Source organism: Cuculus canorus, chromosome 17 (genome assembly GCF_017976375.1).
Source record: "Cuculus canorus isolate bCucCan1 chromosome 17, bCucCan1.pri, whole genome shotgun sequence".
Classification (NCBI taxonomy): Eukaryota; Metazoa; Chordata; class Aves; order Cuculiformes; family Cuculidae; genus Cuculus; species Cuculus canorus.
In genome coordinates, this window is record NC_071417.1 from 14,522,540 (window position 1) to 14,547,957 (window position 25,418).

A 25,418-nucleotide genomic window follows, 5' to 3' on the forward strand; every position below is an offset into this window, starting at 1 on the left:
CCAGAAGGATCAAAGTCAGAGCCTTTATTAAATGTTCCTTCTTTAAACAGACTGCATTTAATCCCCCTTTCGCATCTGTGATTTCTAAGGCTATTTTAAATACTTTTACAGGGATTTTTCAGTCTTTAGAACCATCACAAGCAGCAAGTTAGCAGTACACAACAAACAATACGTTTTCACTGAGTTCTATTCCTGCTTCACAGGGTCCGTGGAAAAGACCACCAGCACCTTCCAGTACTAGGGTTTTTGCACAGACCCTGGAAGGGAAATGGGTGTCACCAGAGTTTAAGCCTGATGTACTCTAGCCACATCTCACAATTGGGCACAGATTACCAGTATTGATTAGTATGTCTGTTTCCTGCGCATTACCTGTTTCAAAAAAGGGACCAAATTTTCAATTTTCAGCTAATGTGGGTCTAATTAAGGCTATTCTGGTATATTTGATACTAAAATACTCTCCGGGATCCTTTTCATGAAATCCCATCAGAATTAACATTTTCAAAAATGAAAACATTTAAAATAGGTGTTTGAATTGAAATGCTGATGCAGCGGTTGGTTCAGCGTTTCCTTGTCTTCTGGAGCTTGATTATCACGTCAGTATAGTGTCATCGATCTGTTCATCAGAGTCGGCCTGGCCAGCCAGCTTCTTCAGAGATCTCCTGCAGCTTTCGTTGAGAAGCTCCAAGCTGGCAGCATCTAGAATCTTGGAAACTGACTGGAAGGAAGGCAACACCAATTACTGATTCCTTATGGCATGCCATTCAAAAGAAGAAAAAAATCACAAGCTTTATTTATCTAACATCTTTCAAACATACAAAAATCCTTCACCTGGTATTATGATTCCAGACATGGGAGCTATTGAAAAGCAGCTAAGACTTAGAGAAGAGGTCTGAAAATGGATGCACAAAGTAGTCTACCCTTACATCCTCTCTCTAGCTTCACTCTCACTGCAGCCGGATCATACAAGTGACAAAGGCAATGATCCAGCAGTCCCAGCTGAGGTAACTGCATCACAGTAAGCACTTCAGGCATCCTGAAAGCAAGGCCAGTACGTGAAGCCTGGGAGGTACTTTCAATACCTGGATTTTATGAACGCTGTACTGTAAGGTTGTACAGTATCTGTATTTAGAATGAGAACACTGATGAAGACTTGAATGCAAATAGCAGTGTCCCACTCCATCTATTTCATAACAGACTGCCAGCACATCCCAAGGCTGTGGGCACAAGACTTAACCATACACAGAGTAACATGACACAGCCTTCTACCAACAATTACATCTGCTTCTGTCTCCATACCTCAAGCACTTCTTCTCCCGCTCTCATCTTCAGAAGGTTGACAATAGCTTGGTCGCTGTAGGCTCTTACACTGGTGTTTTTGTCCTTTGTGTTGTCCAGAAGTGCTTTGAGAATTGGTTTAATTGTCTGAGGATCCAGTGGGGGAAGATGGTTCTTGTTTGCCCACCAGATCATCTTTTCTGCAACTAGCTTTATGTCACTGGATGAGTTTTGAAGACACTGAGGGAGACAAAGACAGACTTAAACTCAGATATACTAAGGATGGGTATTGAAAGCAGTAGTTTTTCTTTATTTCTAAACCACAAAAGAAACTCACAGGTACAAAAGAGACAAACTTGTTACCATTTCTAACAAAGTCCCTTTGACCTTTATCAACCTTTAAAAACCTGACAACTTTCCCCACTCTTCTCTGCAAGCTGCTACTGCAAAGGAAAAACAAATTTGTAAGAATCAAACCCAAAGTTTATGACAGAAAGATCAAAAGCCAAAGTTCTGTACTACAACAGGGACGGTGGTTTTGTATTCACAACTGCAAAGCAGGGTGATCAAGTGATTCTGTCTGTACACTGCCACAGGCATATCTAGATTTCAAGGATCGGGGGATTTAGAGCTTTCCAAGATAAGGCAACTGAGCTTGCAGTTTTCATGCTGGGTTACGATATAGAAATTTGGTAGAGAAGACCATCCCTGAGCCAGCGCAGAGTCAGCTCACAGGAGAACATCATCAGGCAGTACTCATATGAAGTCTCACCTTAATGAAGAGGTTGGAAAGTTTTGGAGGCAGGTTCCCTCCTCCTTCCATGTGGTATTTCATCAGAAAGCCCATCCCTCTGATGCCACTGACTGCAATGGGAATCTTCAAAATAAAACCAAAAATGGGTATAATTACAGCAGAGTTCAATGGCCTTTACAACTAGGCTGACGGTCTCGTGGACTGGTGACGTTTTGCATAAGGTTAAACACATCTTTCACAACACCACAGCATGCATAGCAGGAAAACACCGAGTTTTTGTTCTGTTTTATAACACAGAGAACCTTCACACCTTTTGTAACTACTCCCAACAAGTGCTTGCAGCAGAACTCATCCACTCTCATGCAGCCCTTACCCTATCAGCAGTGGCATTGCTGAGGATCATCTCCTGAACGCTGTTGTAGTATTTTGGGGAACACAGCCTGCTAGGAGCAACGTTCACAGCCACGGAAAGAGCCAGGCTTCGTCCATGTCTCACCATCCAGTCAATGCCAGAGACGTCTGCTGCAAATGAAAGAAAAGAACAATAGCAAGGCTCCCCCTGTCCATTCCTCCCCATCTAAGAAACCTATTGTCAGTTTGTCGGTTCACTTTGATAAACTGAAATAATCAGCAGCACATGGAGTAATGCCCTGCTTCCTCCACTCCTCAAAAAAAGCTGTAAAATCAGTACTAAAACAGAACACCTCTACCAGAGCAGCACACCTGGGCAGATACAGAAACCAGGAACAAGTGACTACTGTTCAGCGCAGTCTGGCCCACATCTCTTAGGGCATGAAGGAGCTTGGTGTTACACAAGCTTTGATTCTTTGATAATGTCATCCATAATTTAAAACCAGCTAACAGATTCCCTGTTTAATTCCAGAGGAGACTATCTCCTAGCACTCCAATCACTATGAGTTCCTACACAATTCATGGTTTTGTCTAACTTAGATGCAAATTAATTAATTTTCCAAAAACATCTGAAGCCATCAGATGTGGTCTGCAATTAACATAAGCCAATCTAAGATCACAGTGTCATCAAAAAAAGGTGGAATGGCCCTCCTGTCCAGTCTGCTGGAAGATGCTGTCACCTCCCTTCCTCTCTGTGTAAGCACCAGCAATTACTCAGCCGTGCTGGTACTTCCATCACCCCATCAGAAAACAAATCCAGAGAAATAAAGATGGGTAACCCCAAATTACAATGACCACCCTGTGTTCAAATCAACAGCCACGTGCAAAGAAAAGTACAAGAACATAGAGATTCAGAGTTAAGGTAAAGAAGAAGAATCTAAATAATAAATCCCAAAGTTTTCCTGACCCAAAGGTGTCTCCCCCTGCTCTTCAGACTCAGTTCCCGTCATCATAAACAGCTTCACCTACCCAGTAAGTGCTGGTGGAGAACAGTACTGAGCTCTTCTTCAGACAGGAATGCACAGAGCTCTGCTAAGCAGCCTGCTGAGGCCATGCGGGTGGCATCCTAATGAGGAGAAGAAGAAACAAGTAACACTGCTTGAGCTCAATAAACATCAGAGAGAAGTGGCAAGAAAAGCAAGTGAAAGAAGATGATAAATATATTAGTAGTAGTAGTAGTAGTAGTATTTCACTCCTACTACCTGTGGATTTCTGTCAGCTGGCAAGGTTTCCTTTACGTAATGGAACGGGAACTTAAAGGCAAATCACAGTCAAAAAAGCCAGCAGAAACTCAAGAATTGCAGACCTTATATAAATTGACTTGTTAAATGGAAAAGTCCTAAAGATGAAAGTGAATGTTTTAAAATATGCATTCATGAGAATTAAGTTTAGATTCACAGTCTAGAAAGTATGCATTACTTCTGGCCATCTCTAGAAGAGTCTACCTCTGTGTTAACCTCATACTACTTCTAATTTAAAACCTTCAGGCTTTTGCTGTTTTGGCTTGCTTATATGGCAATCCCCATCACTACTCCTCTCCACACTGAAATTTACTCTCCAGTGGGAATTTTCCCATTATTCCATTTCTAGCATGCCAACAATTGCATGTCTAAATTGCATAGATTAAAACATAAGGAAAAAATTACTAGATGATTAATTTTAATCTCACAGGTGATACTGTTGCTGTCTGCCACGTAGGAAAGACCCTATATCAAACTCGGAAAGCTTCTGGCTCCTTGGATAAACATATGCCGTTACCTGCAAAATTTCTCGCACTAAATGACAAACCCCACCTGAAAGCCTCCCCACCCACATATGTGTGGGTAGTGAAGGTACTGCAGGTTTTCTGCAAGATAAAACGCAAATCCTGACTTCAGAATCACCCCAAACACGTGGGTGAGGTGCTGCAGGTCAAACCCACAGAGGCGGTTGCTAAGGAACCATCACACTGACAGCTTTTCAGAGTTACCAGGGACAAGGCATCTCCAATTCTCGCACCCAACTCTCCACTAATACAGTGTCAATCTCCAGCAAAATTGCTTTTGCAGACCGTATTCAGTTTAGCAAGTAATGCCCAACCACACTCTTCTTTATATCATTTTCTCTCCACTCTATCATTTCCCCAAGAAGTTATTTTAGAAAATAATTCTATTAGAAAGTTTGGATTTTCAGTTTACGAGTAAGCCTGCCTACAGCAGGGAACCTTTGCAGCTGGCTGAAGCAGTACCTCATCGTGCCCCAGCATCCCTAGAAGCACCGTGCTGATATTCTTCCGAATTGCAGCATCAACTTTTGCACCAGCTCCTCGTGTTACAAACCGCAGAGCTTGCAGCATCGTGTCCCTGGAAGTGATCACAACACACAGTCAGACACAGCGTCTTCTCCTCACTAATGAAGGAACTGAGCTCTGGATACCTGTAACAGTTCTCACACAGCAATGACACTTAACACCTTACAGTTTAGGAGACTGGTACACTCTGCACTGCTGAAAACTACATCCTAGAGAACATTTCCATATTTCTGCATCTGCGTCTGTCTCCTATTATGTAAACATTTTCTGACTATTCAAACGTAGAAAATTCTCAAGTCAGGAAGTTCATTTCTTAAGAGATCTGCACAGTTTTTATACGAGAACAGCTGCGCCACTTCAGGTCCAACTGAAAACTGGGCCACAGGGGGTTGCTGGGAGTGTGCAGGCGAGAGAACTGGGCTGATGCCAAGCAGTGCTTCCCCTGTGACACTGTCCCAGCTTAGCTTTTGACCCAGGAAGCCCCCATCAACCACAGGCTTTGGTTGACAACACTTGATTAACAGTCAGCTGCTTTCACTAACTAAATCTTCCTCTCAGAATTCAGGGGAGTGGGAAGCAATTCTACACAAATACCTGCCACAGTTTTGTTCATTCATCCCAGGCCTTTCTTTCATCCTGAGTAAGCAGGAAGGTCTGTGGTATCACCTACAGCTCACCTGATGGCAGAGTCATCGCTGGAACGAATGCCATTCAGGAGCTCCATAAAGAGCGGATCCACTTTCACATGGATGACAATGAGCTTCCCGAGGGCATCAGCAGCTTTAAGGCGAACAGCACGGTTTGAGTCTTGTAACGCTTTGGTGAAGGTGGTTTGCAACTGGGGCAAAAATGGTTTCAGGGCAATCTCAACCTGCACCAGAGATGAAGGAAGGGAAAGTGGTCTGAAACGGTGGCTGGAAATCAAAGCCTGAAAACCTGTCCTGCAGCAGCCAGCTATCACAAACAGCCCTCACTCAGATCTCACACACTACTGAAGCAGGAAAAACATGAAACAATGTTTTACCATGCAAGTTCCAACTCTTTCAAATCTAACCTTATGTTCTGTACACTGAAACACAACGGTAACATTGAAAGACCTGACACCATCATGAACAGCCTTTTGCATGCAGAGCACTGAATAAAAGCTCAGCTCAGCTCAAATACACAAGATGATCATCTTTGGACTTAACATTTCACAAAAACGGTTGGACACGGGAGAGGGATTAATTACATAGCAGTTTTTAATCATTTGAAAGTGTTATCAGCATTTAGCTATATTCCTATTAGGTCCAGAAACTGAAGCACTGGGGGCTTTCTTGGTAGGCCAGCAGCTGCTGGAAGAATGCAATCCTATTACAGTGCAATTTCTAAATATCAGTGCACCCCAGCAGGCATCCCAGCTGTACTCAGAGATGTTTCTGAAGTTTACAATGGAAAATGTTCACAAACCAGAGCTGATTACTTTTGAATCTTACCTTGGCTAAAAGAAGGCTTAATGTTTCAAGCAGAGCCACCTTGACATTCCAGCTGAACCGATCTCCCAAGATCCGAATAAGTGGCCCAGTAATGCTCACCACAGATGGTTTAAGAGCTTCAGCAGAAGTCAGCTTAATAACCAGCCCTAAGGCCTTTGCTGCCTCCTCCTTCTGCTCTGGATTACCAGTTAAAACACCTTCCCGTAGCACCAGGAGTATGGAAGTCACTCCCTGTCAAGAAAATCAGATAAGAAAGCTTAGAAGCTAAGATGCAAAAAATGCGTATCTTATTTTTGCTCCTGTTATACACCAGATGCACAAACTTGGAGAGTTTCTCTCAATTTCCTGTTGACCTTCAGCTGCTTCCTTCCACATTTACAGAGCTACTTTCATTTGGTTTGATCTCATGCATCTATGCCTGGCTAAGCCAGCTGCTATGAGAAAAGCAGAGGCGGCTCAGGGAATTTTAAAACCAGAGAAATTTGGCACAGGCAGCCAGCATTACTCCCCCACAAAAAGCAGCCAGAGACCAGGACTCACATGCATAACAGAACTGTCAAAGATCTCATTACAAGAGGAATCTTCTGCAGGGTAACTCAAGAGCAGCAGTAATCTACACGAACTCTCTCCAGCATACAGGTTTGGAATGCCCAAACAGTCCCTGCTCCTAATAGCTGTATCAATCAGTTCCCCCAGAGCATGGGGTGTTATGGCTGTGATGAATCCATGCTCATCCCGATCTTTACCTTCTTAGGAATACAGAATCCCGGCACATGCTCGCCTTTGGCTTCGTTCCCTACAATACGGATATCCTTGTGCAGGTCCTCGATGAGAGCAAGCTGGTTCCCAGCATCTAATTTCTGCAGGAGAGAAGGGTAAGACAAAGATGAAGCAACAGGGCAACCAGCTGTTCTTTAGGAATTCTTCTCAGATGTGTCAAAAGAAGACATCTGTCCCCTGAATCCTGCGAAGACCGGGCTACTAGTTCACAACGCAGAGGTCAAGGTCATCTTACAACTCTCAAATCGTGTAGCATTTGCAAATGTAAATGTCATTTACAATCAAAACAGAAGGTTCCTTTTAGGAAGTGTTTTACCAACTACCTCCACTTCCCCCTTGCCAGGCATTACCACCTCTTCAGCTGCCTCTCACCTTAGTGATGGAATTAAGCGCATCCCAACTTTCATTCAAAACCACAGGGTTGGTGTCATTAAACAGACGTATCAAGCCTGAAACCAAGCTCCTGAGATGACCGGTATAGTCTGCTTTTGTCTTGGAGCAGTAGATATTCAGCATGACAGCTGCTGCCTGCCTCATTCCCAGCTCGGGGCTGCGGGTTGCTTCTAGTAAATCTTCAATTATAATTCTTTGTCCGGCGTCATCTTCCACAGACAGGATTACAGACTGGCAGTTTGCCATCTCCTAAAGAGTCCAAAGTAACTTTACATTAACTCTCAACCAGAACAAAGCCAGACTTAGCCCCTGGTTTCCCCATGCTATCCAAGCCTTATGTCTTGGAGAAATACTACAACATACTACTTTTTTCTCATTAAACAGTGGTCACATTGCCATTAAAGGCTTGATTCAGTCCTGGAGCAGAGACAGCTATAAAACCAATTCAAACTCTAACAAGTGACCAAACTCTGTGGAGCCGATTACAGCACAGGCTGCTCTCCAGCTGCAGAAGGGCTAATTTCCAAAACCTAGAGTAGCTGAGTCTCCCCTATCTTACTCACTCCTCAGAGACTGTGATCTTGTCAGATAATATTAATTTGATTTAGACAGTTTAATGCCATGCGTCATAATACTAATTACAAGCATGTCTGTGAGTTCATTAGAGATCTCCAGGCAGGCCTGAGGCTGGAAGCTGAGCTAAGGGGCATCCACAGTGGCAGACAACAGGACTGTAACGTTCCTAATTCAGCTTATGTACATGTCTATCTGTCGTCACAACTCTGGGATGTTCTCTGGAGTCCAAACACCAGATGTTTTTGAAAGCAGTACAGGGAATGCTGCATGCAAAACAGGAGATTTCCTCCCTTCAGCCCTTTAATGTCTCAGTCTTCTGTACCAAGAATAAATGCAAAGTTAACTAGACACTCTGGCAGTTCTCCAAGAATAAGTAAACTGAGAATTGTATCTTGTTGCAGGCCAAAGAGACTTTTATATGGATACAAACAGATTTTGAAAGCATACCTTTTCTGACTCAAAATATGCCACCAGGCAAAAAGACTCATCCTGAAGAAGCTAATGCACTGAATTAAAACACACGATCTGTGAAAACTGGAGAACAGAGATTCTGTGCTGGGAAGCAGACCCAAAGCGCTATCTTAAGGAACCTGTCACAACAAAGAGCAGAGCTGCACTACTTGCCAATTGCTCTTCACTGGTCCCCAGCTTCTCTTTCAGCGCAGACATCATGGCAGGCAGGATGACACTCAAGTGCCGAGTCAGAGCATCCCCTGCCACTGACGAGAGGAAAGCGAGCACCCGGGTGTTCACAGGGGGAGCAGTCAGCTAAAAAAAGCCAAACAAAATGAGACAAGCAGAAAGTCTTTTTCAGAAGGAATCTCACTTCATCTGCAACATGAAATATTTCTAAGCTTAAATGCCTCACAACCCACTGCACTGAGCATAAAGCCAGAAGAAAATTTCAAACTATGCTCTTCTTTCTGGCATACCGGTTCAAAGAGAACTGGCAGCAAGCAGAGGAAGAAGCAGAGTTACGAAGTTAAAAATTTGTTTCAGTTGTACCTTTGGCACCAAATAAGGCAGCACCACACGGCTCTTGACAGCCATAACTTGTTTAAGACCATCCACAGCAAAGTCTGATGTCTCCTCATTATCCTACAGGGAAAGAGAAAGTTATAAACCTCAGAGATGATTTGCAACACACCAAGCTAAACCCTGTGTCAATTGACAATTTACCATGTCATCATATAACCAACACGCAAGTCCTTCTATCTAAAAATGCTCTCATGTCACATAGCAAAAACACAAACCAAGCTCTTTTGCCACATGAGAAAGACCTTCCATATTGAGAATGGTGGCCAAACAACTCAAGCAGGTGACAATGGCAATTCCCTAGCAAAGCCAGATGTAGAAATTCTCAGGTCTGTGCTTTAGCCACAGGACCTTCCCTACCAAATAACTAGGATGACTCCTTCACAGAGTTGCTGTTCCCTGGAAGGTCTGCCACTACCACCCTGTTTCTCCTTCAACCTAGTTATTCAAAACCTGTCCTACGACATCATTGATTAAGTTGTTGACTAACGCTGAGCAATGCTTACCAGCTGCTTCAGCAAAAATGGCAGGATATCTTCAAGAGCTTGATGTCCGATTGTAGAGTGCAACTGTTCAAATGTTTTAGCTGCAGCCTCTCGGACTTCTTCCAGAGGGTCACACAGTGCTTTTCTCACTGTAGGAACAAGAGACTCCGAGAAAAGCAGCACCTGAAAGATGTAGAGACAAACCTACAGAATCTCTAAAGCCCAACAGACACATGCATCTCAGTAAAGTAGCTAAGAACACGGAATTTTTAGGGCTGAAACTAGACTGCTCTTTGCTTGCAATATGTTGGAAGAAAACCAGGATTAACCAACATAAATATCTGCAGTGATCTAAGGCTACCTAGTGGGTGATTTCTATTATTGTATCTCACAAAAGTCAGAACTGTGCCATCTTTTAAACACACAGAAAGATAAAATTGCATACATTTGCCTGAACAGCAACTCATGTTAGTTACAAGACCTGAATTCAATACATAAAACAAGGAAGGTGGAGATTTCACCTTCCACATGTAACTTACCGCATCCCTGCTGGTAGATTTCATTATCTCACTCAACCCAATGCAGACTCCTTGCCGTTCATCACTCTTGTCTGACCTCAGTCCATCTTCCAGAATAGGAATGATTTCAGGAAGGATCTTCTCTCCTAACTTTCGGACAAGGTCTCCCAATGTCCGTGCTGCAACCTGTCCCCAAAAATGTATTAATCGACTATTTTCCTGTTTCATAAAACTGAAGAAGGTGAACTGTGAGCAAATGTTAGCTTCCAACTATAAACTACTGTTGACAGGACAGAGTAGGAATGGAAGCACTACTATTATAAATAAAACCACAGAAGAACAGTTTTACTGTCACCACAGTTGCTTTCATCAAAGAGAGAACTCTGGCAAGCTCAGAACAGTTAAGTTAATACCAGCTTTGGAGTGATTTATAGAAAAGAACTATCCTGTGTTCTTTGGGAATTAGTTTATTCAGTCACCTGCAGGAACAGGAAGGCATTACACAATTTCTCACCGTTCGCTTATCTGCACAAGTACTGGCCAAGAATTTCAGCAGAAGCCCAAAGAGAGTTGGCAAAATTTCACGCAGCGTGCGAGGCGTGTTTGAGACAACTATCTTCCACACGTGTAAGGAGGCCTGGCGCACAACCAGCTGGGTGTCCGAGCGGCCCATGTACAGCCCTGCCAGCACCCTGTTCCTCCTCTCCACACCAAGAGCATTAATAATGGCCTGAAAAGAAAGATCACAAAATTGCATCATCTGCTCCTGAAACTTATAAAAAAACCCAAAATACGTCATTATTCTATACATCTTTCCACCAAAGGTACAACAGACAAGAAAAGCTTTACTTTGTTTGACTGGGCTGTTCCAAAGTTGTCATCCTCTGAGGCAGTTTCTGTGGTCATTTTTCCAGTGACTCCTGAGATATGGAATAGAAGATCTCCAAGGAGCTGAACTGAGCTAAACCTAGCAACAGGAGAAAGTCCAAGTGTTACAAACAGGGTATTCGGGCCCTACATGTCCAAATACGACAGTAGGACAAATGCAGACGTGAGCACAACGCAAGGCAAATAGCTTGGCCAGCACTGAAGGGCTGCATGGGCTGATATGCAAGACCAATCTGCCTACGTGACTGAGAAGAAGCGTGCTAAAGAGAAAGGGAAGGAATGAATTCCAACAACAGAATAAAAACATCTGTGGATGAGGTTGTTATCCCTTACCTTATCCTCCACAAGTCATCAAACAGGCCGTCCTCAAGCTGTGGCAGGAGAAGTGCAATAGCAGTCTCAGCATACATACTTATGATTCTCTGGCCAGCACGCAGGGCAGTGTCCCGCACAAACTCGTTCTCATCTGCCAGTGCCTGAACAGAGAGAGAGAAGGGTCTGTGAAAGCTGGAGGTTTCAGCACAAGACATGAAAAGTAAATGAACTACAGAGTCTTGAATGCACAAAGGTGGTTTCAAGAAATTATTAGTAACTACAAACAAGAGACAGCAAGCAAATAACTTGGAAGAAGAAATAATTTCTAATTTAAATTATGCAGGACAAGTCTCCGCACACCCCACGGTTACTGAAAATGATGCTTAAAATAATCCAGAAGCTTCTTTTTATACTCTAATAAATAAAAGTCTTCAGGCTTCTGCTACATACCTTAAGGATACAAGGAATGATGGGACCAACATAGGGAGTGAACTTGTCTCCAAAGGTAATTGGCAGATAGTTGAACATCATGATATAACCATCTCGTACATGTGGTGCAATGTCCACTTTACTGGCAGTAGCCACAATTTCCGGCATAAGTTTCTCCAGCTTTTCTACCCCCAAACCAGACATAACTTCAGCCAGACCTGGGGGAATTAAACAGGGAACAGAGCTGACACAAGAAACAAGCAGGCAATCTGATTTAATAGGAGAAAGTCTGAGCCCAGTATCCAGGCACAGGTGTCCTCACCTTGAGCAGCGCCAGATCGATCCACTGAGCTCTGCTCATATGTCAGTGTCTCCATCAGCCACGGCAACAGATCTTCAAAGCATGATTCTCCCATGCCCTTCACCATGGCTCCCAGAGCCTTTGCAGACACTGTACGCACCTGGCAGGCAAGAGAAACAGCGATTTGCAAAATATCAGGTCAGAGTTATTAAGATAAGAGTTGTGTCAGCCTGATTACAGATCTACAGAAGATCAGGACAAAATCTAACCCAATGCACTGAGAGACAAACTGTGTTTGTACGAGACTTACTTCAGGTACAGGATCCAACAGAGATGCCTTGAGTCCAGGCGTCACACTGGGGAGGTAAGGAGCCAGATCCTGAAATAAAAAGCCCCAAGAGTAAAAACTGGATTCAAAACAAGAAAGAAACCTACATTATCTTCATTTAACGGGCATTCTGTCCCCTATTATAAGCTATCATCCACAAAAGCCTGAAAGTTTAATCAGTTGCAAAGCAGCACACTGAATTGCTTTGTAAGTTCAGGAAACACGAGTTCTGTGCAGACCGCTCAAAATTGTTTTGATGCTCCTCCACACCCTAGCACATTGTATCTAAGGAAAATCCAACCCTCTTAACATTTGCACAAGGTTTACAGGTAGAGATTATCAGCACAAAAACTAAACACAGATCTTTAGCCCACAGAGAGGCTCTACAAATACTTTTCAAACAAACCCTGGATCCATTCGTAAGCAGCAATCTGTGTTTCACTGGAACTGGTTTCACTTGTTTGTTTGTTAAGGCATTTCTTATATGGTAAAAATTGCAAGACCTTTTGGCAGGGATAAATCTGGTAGTAACAGGATGACCACAGTACAAAGCCTTAAACACCTGAGAATTGCCACTGTCTTTATAACCATTATCTGTTCATTTACATACATTTAATTAAAGAAGCCGTGTGGATTCTAATATTGTCTGCCTTAGCAAAATCCTCAAACCAAATAAATTCTCTCTAGTGTTTGCTCCATTGTCACCTACACAGTAAATACAGCACAGATAGGGAGGCTTTTTTAGCACTGTACCTTCTGACTGGTCAGGGAGTACATGTTCCCAATGATCTGGGCAGCCATTTTCCTGGTGTCTGTGGAACGGTCCTGAAAAGCTCTCTGAACGATTGGCATGATCAGTGCTAAAGATGGAGCATCAATGAAATGGACAAATTTGGTATCCAGGAGAGTCTGCAGACACTTCTGGGTCTTCCTGGAGGGGTCAGTGAGAGCATCCAACAGAACTGGAGCGATTGCTGGACATTTTTAAAAAGGAAAGAAAAGACTTTATTCATACATAAAACAAAAATGCATGTCAGGGTGAGCCGGTGTTCTCTCATGGAATTCTTCAGATCCTTCTGATGCAACTAGCAGCACAGGGACAGAGGAAACCACATTAACATTAGCTGACAAAACAGACAGTAGCATTCAAAAAAGCCTTGAAGCGGACAGCTACTGTTAAGCTTTCTAGTTGTACTTTTCTAAGAGCAGTTTCACTTCTATAGAAGCTTGGATTTAATCCCAAATATTGTCAACATCAACCTTGCTATTATAAACCATTGTCCTGTCGGGACATGAGAGACACAGTGCATCCTTACCTAGGATCTCTGGATTCCTGATGACAGACCCAATCTGCCGGAGAGCTTGCTGGCCCGCATTCTGCACCTTCACATGGGAATCCGTGAGCACTTCAGTGAGTTTGGGCACAATGTTGGGTAAGCAGGAAGAGAGCTGTTTGGGAGCACAGTAAGCCATAGCTCCCAGCAGTTCCACTGAGCCTGTGCACGGAGTACACAAAAACAATGAAAAGAACAACATGCAACATTAAGAAGAGATATGAGATAACCTGAAACTCAAATCTACAACTGGTATGACCAGTTAAGAGAACACACAGCACAGCTGAAATGCATTAAGTCACTCTATTCCACTTTAAAACACTAAAAAATACTTTTTTGTTGTACTAGGGAAAAGGAAGGGGAGAACTTCCAGCTTCTGGATAATTTCTAGAGAGATGAAGGGTAAGAAGTGTCCCTTGAATCCACTGGAGAAGGGGGAAGAAGTCACTCAAATGTGTCAGGAAACTCAAACCCTGTAAGTTCTACAGTCCCCATGAGACTATTAATAAACTATCATGGCCATCTGTAGGGATGAAGGAATAAACGACAGTGAAGGGAACTGTGGGCTACTCTCAGTTGTGTCAGTCCAGTATTGTTCCATACCAGCTTTGGTTCTCCAAGATTCCTCTTCTAGTGCTGCAAGAAGGGATGGCAAAACCAGCTTCACTCCGTGAGTACTCAAGTTGCTCATCACAGCTTTGGCACAGTCATCTGCAGCCTCCAAGGAGAAGAGAATACTTACAAGCTGTGTCTCAACACATGCTTTTTCCTCCATCAGAGCCTCAGTGGGAACAAAGCCTTCATCTAAAGTAGTATCTAAGTAAAATATGCACTCGCCAAGTAGCTCCCAATTAAAGGCCAATGAAATAAGATGCTCTCGGTTATTAAGATGATCAAATTGTTATTAGTGATATCTCAAAGGACAGGTCCCATTCTCTATTTGGCTAGTTAAAAACAGTATTTATATCCATTTCATTGTCTCTTAGCACTCTTTGTTTTCAGACATTTAAGGCATCTCACCTCTCGTACGTACTGGTTCCCATCTCCAAAACAGAGCAGCAAGTGAGGTAGCACATGAACCACATAGGGCTCAAAGAGTTTTCCAAGCATGTTGCAGAGCATCTCAAAGGCAAACAGAGCTCCTAAAGGAATAAACAGGACAGTCAGAAGAAAATATACTTCATCTAATGGGGATGAAAAATAAGATACAATTTGGTAAATAGCCGTAGAGTTTCTCCAAAAGCACTCAGATCTCACAGCTGAAAGTCTCCAGCCTCCCTGCACTGGTGGCTAGTGCTGTGGTGTGGTTTTCTAGTCTCAGAAAGGACAAGAAGCTTAGTTACATTAAAACCACAGAACAGTCCTCCGCGACCTAGCTGAGGTAGGCAGAAATACGAACAGGAAACGTCCTGCAGCAAAAGGAAAAACTAGGCTGTGAGAGCCCCTCTGGGCCAGCTGGAGCTCAACAAGTACCCTCTCACAGGAAGCATCACCTAAGACCAGAAACCCTTCTTCTACCAAGAGCAATTTTAGGACACTATGCACAATCCATGGCCTCATGACAGACACTTCCGATTTCCTTCTCTGCAAATTGGAGTAAAATAAATGTAGATAAACCAAGCACAGGTGTTCAGATACCATTTGATGTGACTTGCAGCAGCTGTAGGTACAAGAGTACCTACTAAGTATTTAGAGGGAAAAGCTTTTGTCCCCTACCCTCACGCCGACGGAAGTTCTTCTTGTCCTGGATAGCATCGGTCAGTGTGGTCATCATCTCCTGTTGCTTGAGAGAGAGGATGCCAAGGCCTTTCACCAGGCCTGCCAGCCCATAAGCTGCACCTTTGCGCTCAGCATACTTATCAGACTCCAAAAGCAGCTGCATTAGCTTCTGTATCATTCCTCCTGCATCCTCCTTAATTGCAGGCACCAGAGGCGGCAAACAGCTTGCCACTGATTCTTGAACCTGTAAAACAGTCCACCAGCTATCAGACCACAAAATATCTATCACCAATATAACTTCTACCCAGACTGCACCCACAGTGACAGCCTTCTGCCACCAGAGCCATCCTCCATCTCTGCAACATCCCTAAAAATATCATAGTGTTAACCTGCCTCTGCATGGAAGCTGCGAGCTCCTCCAAGAGGGCACCTACCTGCTGAGATGGTGTGGACAAAGCTGCTATCAGTTTACCAACAATTGGTTTCACTTTAGGGTCACTCTTGTCCAGATGTTTAGCCAGTGAACCCATCAGAATGACCACGCTCTGCCTGACAGCATCATAGCTGGCATCATTAGGAGCATTTTTCAGGAATTCTTCAAACACTGGCAAGAGAGAGTTAACATTGTCCTGAAAAACAAAACCACAGAACTTGCCGCTAGAGTCCACTCAGAATGGGATTTGCTATGCTCAGTGGCCTTGTTTTTTCTTTTCTGAGCCAACAAACTGAACAATCACACTGTATTTACAGTTCATTTACTGTGTCACATCACATAAAACTTTGTGCTGCCCTAACAGACAACAAATATTTCCTGCTAGAGAGAAGTTACCTCTTAAAAATTAGATCCCCCAAACCTGCCAGCATGATGTCCTGCCAAAAGCAACGCAAGCAACTAGGCAAGACCACTGCTCTGAACTTCAGCGCCTGCTCTTTGCTTGCTCCATTTGCAAAGGGAGAACAGAAAGACAAAACAAAGTTCACACTGCTTTTTTAAGAAACGGCAAGAAAGACTACATATTATGAAAACATTCCAGTTGCCTTGGGCTTAACAGGAACGCAGAGGGCTGTCCGGGAGAGACGACTGGCACATAGGGGAAATCAGAAGCTGAGCCATGTACACCCTGCATGGCTCCCCAGTCTAACGCTGCTGGAGAAGGGCTGGCAGAGAGGACAAGGATGGGCCTCAATTCTCTGAATGACTTCAGTTCTTTTCAGTTTAATTAAGCCAACATCAGCAAGCTTTCTTGTTTTGTTTTGCATGAGGCCTGAAAGGGGATTCTCATCATCCCAGGATTAAAAGATTTGTGGTCTCATTTTAATTTTATTACTCTAGATTTGCACTGTTATAACTCCGGTTAATTCAGGGCTATTTCTTTTTTATAGCAATGGCAGGGAAGAACTACACTTAGTCAACACTATTCAATAACTCAACGACTCCAATCACACAAAAATTCCTCCTACATGAAAGTTTACAGCTCTCACGAGTAACAGCAGCCTCTAAGAAACAGTAAAAAAAAAGAAAAATCTATGAGCTCAAACGCAGTACCTAGATTTTCATTCCATCTTTTTCCACTGCAAGAGAGAAGCGTTCAGACTTACTTTGCCATGAGTGTTGAGTGTTGAAAGGGCAGCATCTAACATGCACTTCCTGACTTCAGGATTGCGATCGTTCAGAGCATCCGGTACAAAAAACTGGAAGAGGGGCTTCACCTGAGAACTGTCCAGATGCTGTGAGAGCTTGTTGAGGGCCAAAGCTATGCCACACCTGTAAATATGGTGAGCTTGTGAGCTTACTGACTTTCCACAGAATTTGCTTGAGGTCACAATTACATTTGCTATCAGTGTTTGATTACAGAAACTGAGAGAGAGAACCACCATGAAACCAAAAACCTTCAGTGTCCAACCTACATGCTTTTCATTACCTAACTGCATGCTGCAGGTTGCCAAAAGGACAACAATCCTTCAGTCACAAAATGACATTACTTTTGTCCCGATTAAGCATTACAGATAATTAGGCCAACGAAGAGAGACATCAGCATCACTGCATCTACTACTGAAATACAGCAGCTTTACAACAAGGTGCCTCAGCACTGAGGAGCAGATTAAGCTTAAGATGGGTAGAGCACAAGATGATCTCCAACTAAACCTGTATAGCCCCAAAAGTAGACAAAACAGTTATCCAAACTGGAATATGTCCAGTTCATTAAGGCTTGCAACACTGTTCTTGAAAGAATTTAATAGCCCACATGGAGGTGGAAACAGTAAGATAAGACAGTCTGAGAGGGAAAGACTCTTCTCTTATCATAAGGACACAGAGAAGAAAGCATCCAATACTGTGATGGAACTGTGTGCACTTCAGTTTGGCCTGCCCACCTACTCGAGGGGCACAAATATTCTCTACGAGGAGGATGCATGAAACCAGCACGTCAGTACAACTGTATATATTTCGTTCCTTTAACATTCACTTATTTTTCCCCTGCCTGAACTTCTACATAAAAATGTAGAACATCTCATCTGGATGCACAGGAAGGGATGAGATCCATCTGAAGCCGACTGTACCTTGCTTCCCACTGGTCAGGCGGCGATTCAGATATCACTCGTCCCAAAGCATCCAAAACTGGAGGTGGCCTCTGGAAGGAGAAAAAAATTTTATCAGAATGCCTTTTCCAAGGACACTTACACAGAGAATACTGCCTGCCATACCTGCAAGGCCATTTTAAAATGCGGCACAGAGATATGACACCACTAGCAGAAGAGCACGGTAAAAAAAACAAGCAGAGAGCCCATTTAGGGTCAAAAAGACATAGTCCTGCTCTGCCACAGTCGTCCTGTACCACCTAAGGCATCTCTTCCACCTGTACCATGGTGCAATTACTGGCTGATAACTTCAGGCTCAAAATATCAAATTTTGAGATAAACTCAAATACACCAACAATAGGCTTCATGCACATTCTCAAGACAGGCAAAAGGAAAGTGATTAACAAAAACGAAAAACAAAGCACAGGCTTGTGCCCCTTAGGACAAGAGTACTTACATAGAGCTTCTCCTGGTAAATCTCTGTAAGTTTATTCATGACCTCTGCTGCTTGGCTTCGATAGTGAGCTACAGCTCTGGAAAGAGCTTCAGCACCTGCTTGTCGTACTGCCTCTTCGTGGTAGATGACATCTTTGATCAGCAGGGAACAGAGGTCAGGCTGCAGCTCCAGACCCATGGACTCCCACAGCCTGCAGAGACACGCACAGAGATGACTGGTCACCCTCGAGCAAGAGAAGCTGTCTCTATGGCGAGGGGGATGAAACTGGATGACCTTTAAGGTCCCTTCCAACCCCAGCATTCTATGATTCTACATGCAATACCAGCGTGACTCAAAGCTGCCCTCCACTTGTAGGAGGCAAAGCCCCTGCCAGTGATGCTCCATGACGTGAGCAGAAGAGATGTCCCTTTACAATTCAGTCAACCAGGAAGAACTCTTACCTTTCTGCCAGCTTCTGAATCTCGTCTTCCACATCAAACTTTACTACCCAAAGGCGACGCAACAGGTTCAGTCCATTCTTTTCATCACTGTCTGGGGTTGGTAGAACCATCTGTAGCTCCATCAGTCCCTGAATTAGTTGAGAGCAGACTCAGTGCAAGGATTTGATTTTAGAAATAGACATTTTAAAACACTTAAAACCTCTGCCAAAACAGGCTCTCAGCAGTCAGCAGTGTCAAAATCACGTTGGCTTGTGCAGTACGCTGCCTACGAAGATCAACATCTTCCTGTGGCTAACGGGCGAGATGGTGAAACCCAAGAACAGCGCTCCACAGGCGGGCTGCAGAGACTCAACTGTGCTTTTAAGAGCAGAGAAGACAGCTCAGGTGAGCTAAGCTGAAAAATGTTTCATGACAAAGAAAACCAAGCACCTTGGGTTTTTTCCTTCTTTTTTTATGTTTGACTCAGAAGTGACCAAGCCTGAAGCCTTCTGAAAACACCGGGCCCAAGGACATAGGAATTTTTTGACAACTGTCTTTAAGACTAAGCTCTATGCAACTGTAAATGGAAGGTGTTAAGTTGTCATAATTACACCTGATTAACAAAACAAAGGTGTTCATAGATCCAGAATACTGCTTTTTGCAAGATAAATCTAGCACAAAGGGCATTGCTAGATGCCTCCACCTGCAGCAGGCAACTCAAAGACCAGCATCACAGATGAAGCCTTTCTTCCGTCAGTGTTGGAGAAGATTCGCCTCCCAAAACACTAAGGAATTCAGTGTGACCTTGAACGATTCCCACCTACCCTCAGAGCTGCATCTCGAACATTCATGCATGGAGACTGCAGGGCCTGAAGTAACACATCAATCTCCTCCTGTTCTGCATAGGCACAGCCATCCTCCCCGCTGCTGCTGGCACACAGGGTGGTCAGTGCATCGGATGCCAAAACCTAAAGTGTCATGAAGAAGTATCAGAGATTCCACCACTTCCTGCCCCTTCTGCGCATTCGGCCAAAGCAGGCACAGGGTATGGCTAAGTGCTATCACAAGAGAAGAAGAAATCCTCAAAGAGCAGTGACAAAGGTTCATGTCAAAAATGAGAACTGATGACTTCAACCCTTTGATTTTTGACCTTTCTGCCATCACATCACTTAGAAGAAAATTTACTGCTGGTTACTTTTGGGAGCACCTACCAAACTTCTTTGCCTTAGAAAAGGAAAAAAATGTCACTGATGGAAAACTGAAGAATATGTTTTATGCAATAAAACCTATGGGAAAAAAGATAAGGGCATTTTATCCCAAGATAAGCACAGGAGAAAACTTGTAATGTATCAACCACCAACCTCAGACTTAAACCAGGGGGATGTATTTCCATTAGGTGCTGATGAAAGTCAGGCAACATCCTGACTCTGGTTACAAAGCCCAAGACTCACCTGTAACCGGGGAGAACCCGTTCCTATCACCCGAGTCAGCAGAACCAGCATGTCCCTCCGGGGCAGCAACTCTGGGCCATTCTGAAAGGTTGGGGGGCAGAAAAGGTAGAAGGAGGAGAAAAAGCCTTATATCTCATGACTCCAAAGTACCCTGCCTGTCTATGACATTCCTTACAAAAGCACAGTCAGAACCTAGGGCTGGACAGGTAACGGAAGCCTGTCACAGAGACAATCTTACAATGTTAACCTGAATTTGTGGAGTTAATCTGCATTGTCCAGTTTACACATTAGCTGTTTCATCCCATGCCTCATCTGAACAACTGTTGAAGGAGGTTCTCTGATCCCCACAGCTCCCACCTACCTCATCCACTAGCAAAGCCTGGCCATTTGCTGATGATCTCAGCCGAGTATGGCCTGCAAGGATCTGCAGAATCTTGACCAGGAACTCCTCCTTGTCTTCGCTGTCATTGGGTGTCTCAGTCATAACCGTCTTTAAGAGAGGAAAGACTAACGAAAATGCTGGAGCCGATAATGGGGCAGCACCTGTGAAAAGGAAAAACAACCCTGTAAGCATAGCTGATCCTCTGCTGTCTTTGTTTCATAATATTGACCGGTTTAAAATGTACATCTTGGCAGTTCAAAATGGATCAGCCAGCTTCAGCCTTAGGTATGGACCTGCTAAGTGACTCTATTTCTAAAGGGAAAGTGTTTGCTTTCTACATCTTATCTGTGCTGTCGGAGAACCCCAGATTTTAAATTCCAAAGATGCAGATGAAGAGCACTGTGGATACAATACTGCAGTATTAGTCAGCTTATGTAGGGCACAGATACTGCAAAGGTAGTTCAAGGGAGAAATACTAAACACCAAACGTGGTGAGCTGCTAACTATTTAACATGAATACCTTAGGTAAAATTCCCTTCATTTCTGCTGTGGGATTTTTCTTTGTGTTTGCTCCATATCTGTTTGCTTTTAGCTTTATCTGAGAAGATAAATGTTCTGTTAACACAGTAACTGGTAGTGACCAGTTCGGAAAAGATTATAAAACGTATCTTGGCATTCAGCAGCGAATGATAATTTTTATCATCTGCATTACAAACAGGTATAGTCTCTCTCAGGTCTCATGGTAACCAAGAAACTGACCTCCACTAAATAATATTGCAAGATTACGCTCCAAAGAACTTTGAAAACAAGGAAAAATCCATGTGGGAATATGACATGACTTGTCCAACAAAATGCTATGGAACCTCCACCTTCTCTCTTGCAGAAGTCAGAAAAAAAAAACCCAGATGTTAATTAAGCAGTGTAGGAAAACTGCTTGAAGGATGGAAAATACTTCCACTACTTTCTGGAAATGAGCCTGAAAATGGATTCAGGTGTTAATGAACCTGCAATTACTACAGAAATAAATTCAGAGACTGACCTATCACCCGAGGTGCTGAGCAGTGAAGCGGTGCTCAACACGGTCGATGGCTGCTACTCAGCTGTGAGGCCTACACGTGCCACAGGCATCCGACTGTGATCTGACTGGCAACAGCACCACAAGAGGAGAGCTGGGCTGCTAGGGCAAGGGACAAACAGAACCCTACAGTTCCCTTAAAAATTACAAGCCATCTACCATGGCAGCTTTTGACTGAGCCACATGAAGAACAGCTCCAAAGCCTGGATGAACAGCCTCTTATCATTACAGGAATTTTAAGACAGCCTAAGGCATCCCTGCCTCCAAAGAAAGCAGACATATCCTCCCTCTTCTGTATCATTATCTTCAGTGCAGTGCTACAAGTACTTGGGCACACCTAAATGAAGCCAATTCTGGAAGTGATCTAGAATAAAACTAACACAGTAGGAAAAAACAATACAAAACAAAACAAAAAAAAAGTCAAGAAAAAGGTTCATTTTAACCCAGATCATATCCTTGCACTCTAAAAATAGTGGTGCTTGCCTTCGTATGGGAAAGGACTTGCTTCTACAACCGTACCAGAATAAAATATTCATGAACTGCAGCACTATACAGCAAACAAGCAGAGGCTACAGGCACTTCACAGCTGAGATCACAGATAACAAGCAATTATTTTGTCTTTCCACTTAGTCTCACCAAATCACTTATGCTAAGTGCTGTTGAAAGGTGGAAACTGTCCTTGGCAAAGATGAGTCTCAATTTCACTACTATTATGTCTGTAAGAACCATTTTAAGAAAAAATACTGTTGTTTTGAATATGGAAGTGTAGATATGAAATATTATTTCTACTACTGCCATGAAAAATCCCTTAAAGATTTTCATATCTATGACTTACCTGATTTAAATAAAGAAGAAAAAAGGGCAGTCTCACCTATAAAATATTATACAAACCACCAAAACTACAACAACTCAAAGAGTTAAGAGGGTGCAGTGTCCGAGGGATCTACAGTCCTTTTTACCTGGCTCTCCCTTGCCTGTTCGGCTTGGAACAGTATAGGCATGCAGCAAGCTAACAACTCTGTTCAGAGCAGTCGGCAGGTCTTCTTGACACCAGGATTCATCTAATTCACACTCCGGTTTCATCAGGCGCAAGGTCACATGGCTTACTAAAGTGCCTGGTATAAAAGAATAAAGAAACCATCAAAGGTCTAAACCCAAATATTTCTTGAGGACAAAAAATCCCCAGGAACACAGACCCAAGAATTGTAACAAAGCTCTGGGCAACAGCCCAGGCTATAAAAGAGGCACAGAAAAGGAAGCACAGCCCTGACAGAGGACAGCTTCCTTCACACACAGATATGTGAGTAACATACATCCTCCTAACTCTGCATAGGGGAGACAATCCCACTGCAACAAGTGCCACCGAGAGGTGGTCACGATGACTAGACAACTCCTAGGACTGCTTTGGACCCAGTCCTAGCCTGCAGTAAGATCTCTGGGACATCACAGTCACCTTCCTAAGCACTGTTCCAGGGTGAATTTTCCCTCTTGGCAGTCTGTGGTATGTGGTCACAATTCATAGCTTGCAAGAGTAAGGATTTTCACCACCCTGCCATAAAGAAAAAAAAAACGCACCTTGCCCTTAAGCAGCAACGGGAAATACTAACCAAAGGTTTTCAGTCGAGCAGGCATGACACAGGAAGCTAAGGAAAGAAAAGGATCTTTAATCCTTGGAGCAGCCAATGGTGATCGAAACAGTGGCAAGAAGGAACTGATGAGACCAGGAATGTACTGAGTCAGACCAGGAGGTTTTCTCTTTATAACAGTGTCCAACAGTCCCAGGGCTGTTTCCAGCTCATTATCAAGCTGTAAGAGAGACAATTCAAAAGATTACCATAAAAACTTAATTAGGAAAAATCAAGTTAAAGCTAATTTCCAATGAAAGAAGCAAATAGGTTATTACCAAATATGTTCAACGCTTCACCATTTTTCTTTTCTCAAAATTACGTGGGTCATTGTAGCTGCAGAGTTGGCAAAAAAGACCATCAAAACTTACCTCCTTCAGCCGTTTTCTTATCTGAGACTCCCGTTCCAGCTGTGCATGCATCAGCTCCTTCTGCTTGCTAGTCAGCTGCACCTCATCCTTTATTCCTTTCTTCTTCTTTATCTCCTGCAATAGAGCACCATGCACATTACTAACCAAGAGTTACTAACTACATCCCCCTAACCTGGTAGAGAAGAAAGTTGGATACACTGGGTTTTTTTGCAATTTACTTTTAAAACAGTAACAAGATATTCTTCCAAGGATATCACCCATAAGTGAAGACACAAAACATCAGGTTAACAACACTCCAGTGTCCCATTAGCAGCCTAACATCAGTTTCTCCCGTGTTTAACTTGGTCACAAATTATTTGACATCATCACAAGATTTGCCCAGCTCTTCCTACAGTGGATGGGAAGGTCATGCTGTGCAGGGCAAACAGAAGTCAACCTTTAAGAAAAGAAGCTCCAGTCAACCTGACACGTTCCCTTCTTTTCACCATTCTTCCCCCCACCTACACCCATTGCTCTGGCCAGACTGACCAGAACTGCTGGATGCCTGCAACATGGAAGGACCTACTTAACACCCTGTACTGAACAAGTTACGTGGGATACATCGAACACGAGATGAAGAGGAAAAGAAAAAGATATTACCAACTAATAAGTGCATTCTAAAACAAATAGAAAACCACATAAATCAATACTTTTTCTCAGAGACTTTTTCCCAACAGAGTACACACATATTCCAGAAGCCACACAATAAAATATATAGGATGGTAGTGAAAGTTCTGGCACCAGGCTGGCTTCCCTGCTCCCACCAACTCACCTCTTTCAGCTCCAGCTCAATGATTTGTTCCTTGAAGGAATAAGCTTTGTTCTCCCTCTTCATGTTAGCCTTTTTCATACTATCCTGTTGAGCGCTGAGAAGGAAAGCAAAGAAAACAATCAGCTCTGCTCTGGACTAAGATCCAAGCACACAAATTGGAGAACTGCTAAGCAGAAAGAGGATCTGAAAAACCTACTCACCCACTGGTTAAGAGCAGCAATCAATTCCCAGGTGCACAGAGAAAAGCGTTTAGAAAAAGTCTTACCTCTGTATTATAGATTTGTCATACAGCTCTCCCTCTGGTGTCTTCATGATGGCAAATTCTTCTCGAGTAACCTGGCACAGAGCTGGATTCTCCATTGTTGCTGAGATAATGGCAATGAGCTGTGGGAGCACTCGACTAGGTAACAGCAGAGAGAGAGACCCCACTGCATTCATAGATGACTATCAAGAAAACAAAGGAAAAAACGACTTTTCTCAGTATTCCTTGAAATTGTCTCAAAAAAGTATGCCCTGCTAAGGCAGCCCATGTTATATTCTAATTCCTAATTCCTAGTTCAGTGGGTATTTGAATCTTGTCTAGATTCTACTCAGTGGTGGCACACATTCTTCCCCTCTTAAATCCCAGCTCCCTTCCACTAGAAGTATTCTCTTTGAACCCACCTTTTCCTCACCTTTTAGACAAATGTTCTTCCTTATAGACCAGTCAGTATTTAACTCCTCCAGAAAACTCTTTCATTCCAAAGTACCTCCCAAAACTAACACAAGTAACGCCAAAGCTTATCACCTGGTTCTCTGGAGTGTAGGCAGTGATCCTGGGTAATATGTCATTGAGGTGTTTGGCAATGAAGTCTTTGGGATCTATCTTCATCTTGATGAGGAGGGCTGGCCAAAGACCTGGCTGCACGGCCACTGGCAAGAGAATAAACGACCAAAATAAATAG

At 43.3% G+C, this 25,418-nt stretch overlaps 1 protein-coding gene across 2 annotated transcripts in view; it reads right to left on the bottom strand.

The window, feature by feature from the left end:
- The window catches only part of GCN1 (GCN1 activator of EIF2AK4), a 37,540-nt gene continuing 12,122 nt past the window's right edge, over positions 1 to 25,418 (bottom strand). The window contains exons 20-58 of one of the 2 annotated variants that reach the window (XM_054082470.1): positions 25,262 to 25,386; positions 24,740 to 24,918; positions 24,475 to 24,568; positions 23,664 to 23,777; positions 23,275 to 23,473; positions 22,627 to 22,782; positions 20,572 to 20,753; positions 20,211 to 20,291; positions 19,584 to 19,727; positions 18,781 to 18,908; positions 18,341 to 18,530; positions 17,866 to 17,936; positions 16,906 to 17,071; positions 15,741 to 15,935; positions 15,304 to 15,550; positions 14,608 to 14,729; positions 14,191 to 14,305; positions 13,570 to 13,749; positions 13,007 to 13,227; positions 12,236 to 12,304; positions 11,947 to 12,085; positions 11,646 to 11,842; positions 11,214 to 11,356; positions 10,842 to 10,959; positions 10,507 to 10,722; positions 10,014 to 10,178; positions 9,496 to 9,657; positions 8,960 to 9,052; positions 8,579 to 8,722; positions 7,358 to 7,627; positions 6,952 to 7,065; positions 6,206 to 6,436; positions 5,408 to 5,601; positions 4,668 to 4,782; positions 3,410 to 3,506; positions 2,403 to 2,548; positions 2,048 to 2,152; positions 1,297 to 1,515; positions 1 to 715 (exon numbers count right to left, since the gene is read on the bottom strand). In XM_054082470.1, coding sequence (XP_053938445.1) covers positions 590 to 715; positions 1,297 to 1,515; positions 2,048 to 2,152; positions 2,403 to 2,548; positions 3,410 to 3,506; positions 4,668 to 4,782; positions 5,408 to 5,601; positions 6,206 to 6,436; positions 6,952 to 7,065; positions 7,358 to 7,627; positions 8,579 to 8,722; positions 8,960 to 9,052; positions 9,496 to 9,657; positions 10,014 to 10,178; positions 10,507 to 10,722; positions 10,842 to 10,959; positions 11,214 to 11,356; positions 11,646 to 11,842; positions 11,947 to 12,085; positions 12,236 to 12,304; positions 13,007 to 13,227; positions 13,570 to 13,749; positions 14,191 to 14,305; positions 14,608 to 14,729; positions 15,304 to 15,550; positions 15,741 to 15,935; positions 16,906 to 17,071; positions 17,866 to 17,936; positions 18,341 to 18,530; positions 18,781 to 18,908; positions 19,584 to 19,727; positions 20,211 to 20,291; positions 20,572 to 20,753; positions 22,627 to 22,782; positions 23,275 to 23,473; positions 23,664 to 23,777; positions 24,475 to 24,568; positions 24,740 to 24,918; positions 25,262 to 25,386 — 5,972 coding nt within the window. In that variant the 3' untranslated portion in view covers positions 1 to 589. Of the gene's footprint in view, positions 716 to 1,296; positions 1,516 to 2,047; positions 2,153 to 2,402; positions 2,552 to 3,409; positions 3,507 to 4,667; positions 4,783 to 5,407; positions 5,602 to 6,205; positions 6,437 to 6,951; positions 7,066 to 7,357; positions 7,628 to 8,578; positions 8,723 to 8,959; positions 9,053 to 9,495; positions 9,658 to 10,013; positions 10,179 to 10,506; positions 10,723 to 10,841; positions 10,960 to 11,213; positions 11,357 to 11,645; positions 11,843 to 11,946; positions 12,086 to 12,235; positions 12,305 to 13,006; positions 13,228 to 13,569; positions 13,750 to 14,190; positions 14,306 to 14,607; positions 14,730 to 15,303; positions 15,551 to 15,740; positions 15,936 to 16,905; positions 17,072 to 17,865; positions 17,937 to 18,340; positions 18,531 to 18,780; positions 18,909 to 19,583; positions 19,728 to 20,210; positions 20,292 to 20,571; positions 20,754 to 22,626; positions 22,783 to 23,274; positions 23,474 to 23,663; positions 23,778 to 24,474; positions 24,569 to 24,739; positions 24,919 to 25,261; positions 25,387 to 25,418 lie in introns of both variants that reach the window. The other variant, XM_054082469.1, reaches the window with a different exon arrangement.